General features: G+C 65.1%; 1 protein-coding gene across 2 annotated transcripts; it reads right to left on the reverse strand.

Annotated features, from left to right (window-relative positions):
* Positions 1-2,638: 2,638 nt before the first annotated feature.
* Positions 2,639-5,839, reverse strand: FCER1G (Fc epsilon receptor Ig). 2 transcript variants are annotated; one of them, XM_068921965.1, is made up of 5 exons: positions 5,625-5,839; positions 4,722-4,813; positions 4,393-4,440; positions 4,054-4,074; positions 2,639-3,503 (listed from the first exon to the last, which is right to left on the reverse strand). In XM_068921965.1, exons 1-5 carry the CDS (start codon positions 5,677-5,679, stop codon positions 3,447-3,449), a joined length of 273 nt encoding a protein of 90 aa, XP_068778066.1. In that variant the 5' UTR covers positions 5,680-5,839; the 3' UTR covers positions 2,639-3,446. The 2 variants fall into 2 exon arrangements, with proteins under 2 accessions (XP_068778066.1, XP_009665667.1); XM_009667372.2 differs by having other exon boundaries at positions 4,054-4,077; positions 5,625-5,835.
* Positions 5,840-6,544: the final 705 nt, after the last annotated feature.

A 6,544-nucleotide genomic window follows, 5' to 3' on the forward strand; every position in this document is an offset into this window, starting at 1 on the left:
TGCCTGTGCACCCCAATTCACCATGCACCCCATCCCTGATCCTCCATGCACCCCAGTCTGCCACGCACCCTGATCCTGCATGTCCCTGACTGCCCATGTACCCCCATTGCCCCTGCACCCTAATTTGCCATGCACCCCATCCCTGATCCCCCATGCACCCTCATTGCCCATGCACCCCAATGCCCTGTGAACCCCTTCCCCGTACAGCTGGATCCCCCATTCACCCCGATACCCTGCACACCCCAATTCTTCATAGACCCTGATCCCCCCAACACCCTGATTCCCTGTGCACCCCAATCCCCTGCATAGCCCAATGCCCTGCTCACCCCAGCTCCCCCAGGCACCCCAAAACACCTGCACACCCCGATCCCGGCAGACAGCCCAGCACCCCATGCACTGCAGTGACCCATGCAGCCCAATCCTCTGCACCCCCCATCCCCACACACCTCATCCTTGCACACCCCCATCCCAGCATACCCCAACTCCCTGCACACCCTGATCCCCACACACCCCAACGCCCTGTGCACACCCGATCGATGCCCACCCCTCCCCTCTTCCCACAGCCCCATGTCTGTCCCCAGGAGCCCCTCACCACAGCCTGGGAGCAGGGGGAGCCCGGGAGGAGCCGTGGGGTGGGGGCACGAGGTGGGAGTCAACCATATTGGGATGGGGAGGGAAGGGTAGCAATGGGGAGCGATGAGGAGCGATGGGGAGCAATGGGGGATGCAGGGAGCAGGGGCAGAGCAGGGGCAGCACCAGGCACCCTGCCGAGAGCTGGGTCCCGCGCGAGGAGGACCCGGTGCCCTGGGTGAGGGCGGCGGCAGCGACATTGAGGATCATCTGGGGCCGGGGCGCCCTGGGACCTGCCCATGGGGTCTCCAGCCCCGGGACGTGCCCTGACCCCCCTCGGTGGGGCCGCGGGCGCTGTTCGCGCCGGGCCCGGCTCAGCGGCGTGGAGCAGCACGCGCAGCTGGCGACGCAGGGCAGAGCAGCGGCCCGGCGGGCTCTGCCCTAGGCTCTGAATATGCCGGCAGTTCGGGGTGAGCAAAGCCCAGGGCGCCCCTTGCCCGGCAGGATGGAGAGGGCTGCCCTGCACCGGCAGCAGCGCTGACTGCCCCGCAAAGGCCCCGCTGCCGGGCGCCAGCTGCCCTGGCTGCCCGTCCTGACCCGTCCGGCCGCTGGGGCCGGGCTGGCACGGGGCCGAGCCGTCGGCCGCTGCAGCGGGTTTTGCTGCTGCCAGGTGCGAAGAACGCAGCTTTGTCCTGGCTTGACAGCAGGGGCAGCTCAGGCTTCGTGCCTTGCCCAAGCACCTTAACTGCCCCCGTCTCAGGGGCGAGTGTTCAGCCCTGTGCAAAGGGAGGTTCAGGCGCCCCCAAGGTTCAGATCGCCCGTGGGGAGCATCACTCGAGGGCGGTTTGTGTCAGCACGCTGCGTCTTCCCCCGGCGGGGACCCGGGGCTGCTTTCTTCTCGCGCCCAAGCAGTATTTCCCAGCCTCGCTCCTCCTCCAGCTTTTGCATGTCCCTTCCCCAAGGACACGGCTGCTGGGACCCAGGTGAAGGTGCTGGGACCTCAGCACAGTGCTGGGACCCCACAGTGGGTGCAGGGACCTCGTCAGCGGTGCTGGGATGCCCCTATGGGTGCAGGGACCCCACTGCGGGTGCAGGGACCTTGCCATGGGTGCTGGGATGCTCCTATGGGTGCAGGGACCCCACTGCGGGTGCAGGGTCCTTGCCATGGGTGCTGGGATGCTCCTATGGGTGCTGGGACCCTGCAGTGGGTGCAGGGACCTCGCCAGGGGTGCTGGGATACTCCTATGGGTGCAGGGACCTCGCCATGGGTGCTGGGAAGCTCCTATGGGTGCAGGGACCCCGCAGTGGGTGCAGGGACCTCGCCAGGGGTGCTGGTGTGCTCCTACGGGTGCTGGGACCTCACCGGGGGTGCTGGGGTGCTCCTGCGGGTGCAGGGACCCTGCTGCGGGTGCCGCGGGGGCTGGGACCTGCCCCGTGCCCGCCAGCCGCTCCCGCACCCCCGAAAGGCCGCAGCGGTCCCCGGGGGGGCCCGGCCCCGCTCGGGGCGACTCAACCTCGGCCGCGGGGGGTCCCGGACGGCATCGCTCGCCCTGGGGCAGGGATGCAGTCGGCCCCCCGCTCCGCCACCTGCACCGCGTCCCTATGGGGCGCTCGCCACCCTCCGGCGCATCCTGTTTGTGTGACAATCTCGGAGAGGGCGAGGAAGTCACGGGGCCGGGCTCCGGAGAGCACAGGGCCAGCGGCGCGGCGGAGGGAGCCCGGGGCGACGCGGCCGCCCCCGAGAGCGGCTGTTGGGCGGCGGCGGCGGCGGAGGGGGGTCTCTCCCTTCTCCCTTGAAACTGCCGGCAACTTCCCCAACTCCTGCTCCGGATTTCCGCGGCGGCGCTGCGGTGAACGTGGTGCCGCGTGTGCCAGCGGCCGAGCCTGCGTGCACCGTCCCCATGCCCGCGTGACAGCCGTCCCTGCTGCAGGGCACGCCGCCCCGTCCCCGTCCCCGCTGGCCGCCCCGCGCTGCGAGGGGGGGACCTGCCGGATCCGCGCGTAGAGCAACGCTTTGTGGTCCTTGTCGGTAATTCCATTGGACGGGCAGGAAACGCGCACAACCACACCAAGGATTCCAGAAGAGCTTTATTTCCTCAAAAACTCAACACGTCCTGTCACGATGGGAGCTCTGGGGGCATCTTTAAATAGAGACACTAGCATCAGACGTGCCGGTTCTTTAGGAAGGGCTGTTTCACAGCAACAAGGGATGTAGGGGTTGCGCAGGGCTCTGCTGCCCAGCTTGGGGACCCAGGGCTGCAAACTGGCCTTTTCCCACCCAGAAAAGGCTCCAACTCCACACTCGCACCACACAGAGGCGAAAGGCCCTGGCAAGGGAGGCACAGGCAGCCCCGGGACGAGGTGTCCCTTGTGTCACCTCTGCCCCGCCGTGGGACACCTGGGGACATCTCCCTCGGCCGACCCTCAGGCCAAAGGCTTCCTCCAGCTCTTCCCGGCTCAGTCCTGGGCAAGGAACTCAGTGCTTTTCTCTGGAGACCATTTCCCTCTTCCCTGTTATGGGGGGCTGCCAGGTTTTCTATGGCAGAATTTGTAAATGTGGATTTTTGGGGCTCAGCAGCCCATTTTGGGGTGGAAAAACCCAAAAGGGACAAGTGGCCATGCTGCTACAACCTCCCCCAAACAGATCCAGCTGAGAGCGGGGAGGATGGAGGAGGGCAGCAGAGTCCACTTCGGCCTTCGGGGAGGGCTATTTCGGGGGTCATTGCCAAGCACGAGGGTCAAGGAGGAACATCTGCAGCTCTTCTGTGCTGGAAACGGCGAGGCCGAGCTGAGCCTGGCACAGTGGGCGGCGGGGAGGGCCAGGGCGCAGGGAAGCCCTCGCAGCAATGCCGGGGGTCCGCATCGCTCCGCGGCCCCTAGGAGCTTTTAGGCTGGAGGGTTTCGTACATCTCCTGGCTTTCCATGCTGAGCCCCTGCGCGGGAGAGGGGAGACAGCAGCGGGTTATGGGACCATCGTGGACCACGCGTGCCCAGGAGCGTCAGATCAAGCGATGGTGTCCCATGTCCCCACGTGGCCGCTGCTGGGTGCCTGCAAAGGGCACCCTGCAGGATACGGCACCCCTCAGATACAGCACCCTGTAGGATATGGCATCTGCAAGCTATAGCACCCACGGGGTATAGCACCCTGTGAGATATGGGCCCCACGGGATACAGCACCATGGGATACAGCGCCCTGCAGGATACAACATTCATCGGACATGGCACCCACAGGATATAGGCCACCTATATCCATATGGCGTATGGACCCCATGAGATACAGCACCCCACATGATACAGCACCCATGGGATATGACACCCCATGGGATACGGACCCCATGGGATCGGGCACCCCATGGGATAGGTAACTCACAGGACATGGCCCCAGTAGGATACAGCACCCCATGAGATATGGCACTTCACAGGATGCGGCACCCATGGGATACGGCACCAGGGCCGAAGGAGCAGCAAACTGGGACGACTTACGGTGTAGATGGCTTCTCCTTTCTGCTGCAGAAGAGAAAGAGAAAGAGAGCTGTGCCCAGCAGGATAGGAAGGAGGAGAAGCCGCTTCCGCCCCCAGCGCGGCCGAGCCACCCATCCCCAGGAGCCCGCTGTCCTCCCCGTGTGCCCTGTCCCACGTCACGGCCGCAAACAGAAGTGGAGACGGGGAATTAACAAGGGCCGATTTTGCTCCCACCCAGCCAGGGGTGCCCCGACCCCCCCAAACCCCTTGATTTCTCTCCTGCTTGCCCCCAGCTCTGGGCTGGGGCCATGGAGGGTTTTGGCCCTTTGGAGACGAAGGGTACGCAGAAGACCACCTCACCTCCCCGCCTGCCCTGGAAACGTCCTTTGACGCTCTCTGAACCTGGATCTGTGGGAAGGAAGGAGAAGGAAGAATAAAACCCTGGCTGGGCTCTTTGCCGAGCTGGAACTTGCTGAAGCCTCCTCCACAGACACCCCCCCCCAGAAACGGGGTCTGCTGGGGGGGTTATGCCCCACCACAGCCATCACCGGGGACCCTGACCCCGGGATGCACCCAGCTGTGGGTGCTGCAGCCTCCGGGTGCCCCGGGCAGGGCAGGGACAGAGGCTTGACCCCATCTGCAGTGGTGCGGATGTGGCCTCAACTGGGGGCCGGCCACCGGCCACTCACCTTCAGGCGGCAGTAAAGGACGGTGAGGACGATGCCGTAGATGAAGAGGATGGCGTCCAGGATGTAGCACAGCTCCGGCTCCATCAGGGCCTCTGGGGAGGACAGAGATAGCACAGGAGCCCCGAACGCGGCAGCACCAACAACCCCAAGCCGGACCCCATGCGCACCGGCAGCCTCGGTTGCCATCACCCACATCTGAGCCTGAGCCTGGAGCTCAGCTCTGCCGCATCCAGACGTCACTTTTTTTGCACATTTGCTCGAGAAGCCCCCAGGCGATGCCGGACCCAACTTCTTGCTGCCTTTCCCCCAGCCCCACGAAAGGTGGCTGCAGAAGGGCAGGATGCAGCCCCTGCTCTGAGCTCTGCAATGTCTCAGCAAGAGCATTAAAACTCGAAGCTGTGAGGCCGGGCTGAGTATAGCTCCTCGCCTCTCGCGCTGCCTGGGCGCGGAAACAGCAGCGGGGCCGCTCGAGGAGAGGCAGACGCGAGCGCCCAAAACCCCAGCGAGGGCTGGGACAGGGTGTCAGGGGGCGCGGAGACGATCGCTGCTGCCGTGCTGAGTGGCACACGGAGCCGGCACAGATTCGCTTTGGCAGGATCACAGGGGGCACCGTCCTGAGAGCCAGCAGGTCCACCCCAAGCAGGAGGCGACAACCCACCAGGACAGCAGGTGCCAGACACAAAACCCAGCAGGCGCTGCCAGCCAGCTCCGACCCCAAACTGGAGGTGAAATCAGGTACCTGGAGGGGGCTGAGCCATTCCCCTGTGGCAGGAGCCCCTTCTGTTCCCTGCAGGGAGCTGAGCCTCCCCAGGCACCTTTCCCTTCCCAGCACAAGGCACGACACCCCGCAGCCCAAAGCCAACAGCGCTCACCGGGTCCCCAGGCCCCCACCGAACCCCCTACCTGCCGCTTGGACCTGGAGGAGCAGCGCCAAGGCGAGCACGAGGCAGGCAGACATCCCTGCGCTGCGGCCCAGACGGGCCCCCCACACCTCCGTGGCGGTGCTCGGCGCAGCGCAGTGTCCGGCTGGCCAGGGTGTTGTGCTTGAGTCAGCAGAAGGCTCTGCAACCACAGAGCAAACTCCTTCCTCCGCTCACGGCTTACCCTTGCCCCCCCGCCCCGCTCCGAGCCCAGCACCATTTCCTTTTCGCAGATCCCAGTTGTGTTAAGGAACTAGTTCGGCCACGGAGGCTTGTTTCTCTTCCAGGAAAGGGCAGCAAGCACTTATCAGGGAAATTGCTCAAGGGCCAGGGTGGCCCTAGGCATCGCGTGCCCAGAGGGTACCCAGCCCCAAACACCCTGGGGCCTGGCTCCCCCCCCTCACAGCACCCAGGTTGGGCATGGTGCTAGGAACCAGCTCCCCACTGGGGACCACCCAGCCAAAACCCACTCCCCCGGCCCTGGGGCTCTGACGCACAGAGGAATTGCTGCTGTCACCCAAGAGGAAGCTGCTGGCTGTGAGTCAGGCCTTGCTGAGCCACCGGGGTGCCTCTGACAGGGCTTGCTGGGAAAGGGAGACGAGCAGGCCCCGGCTCTGCACGGCTCGATGCTGCAGGAGGGGCCAACCCAAAGCCTGCTCCTCCATCAGCCTCAGGCCTCGCAGCAGGGAAAAAAGCCAACCTGCAGCCCAACAGCACTGCAGCAGCTGTGCAGAAGTGGAGGCAGAACAACTCCAGTCCCACAAAATTGCTCTCTGCTCTCCCACAGGCTGGGGAAACTGCCCCCCCAGGGAGGATCCTCCTGGGGCTGCAGGACACACCCAGGAGCCAGAGACAGAGGGAAGGGAAGCTCTTGATCACAAGTCTCATATGGGAAGAGAGAGA

The sequence above is a fragment of the Struthio camelus genome, chromosome 30 (assembly GCF_040807025.1).
Source record: "Struthio camelus isolate bStrCam1 chromosome 30, bStrCam1.hap1, whole genome shotgun sequence".
Taxonomy (NCBI): Eukaryota; Metazoa; Chordata; class Aves; order Struthioniformes; family Struthionidae; genus Struthio; species Struthio camelus.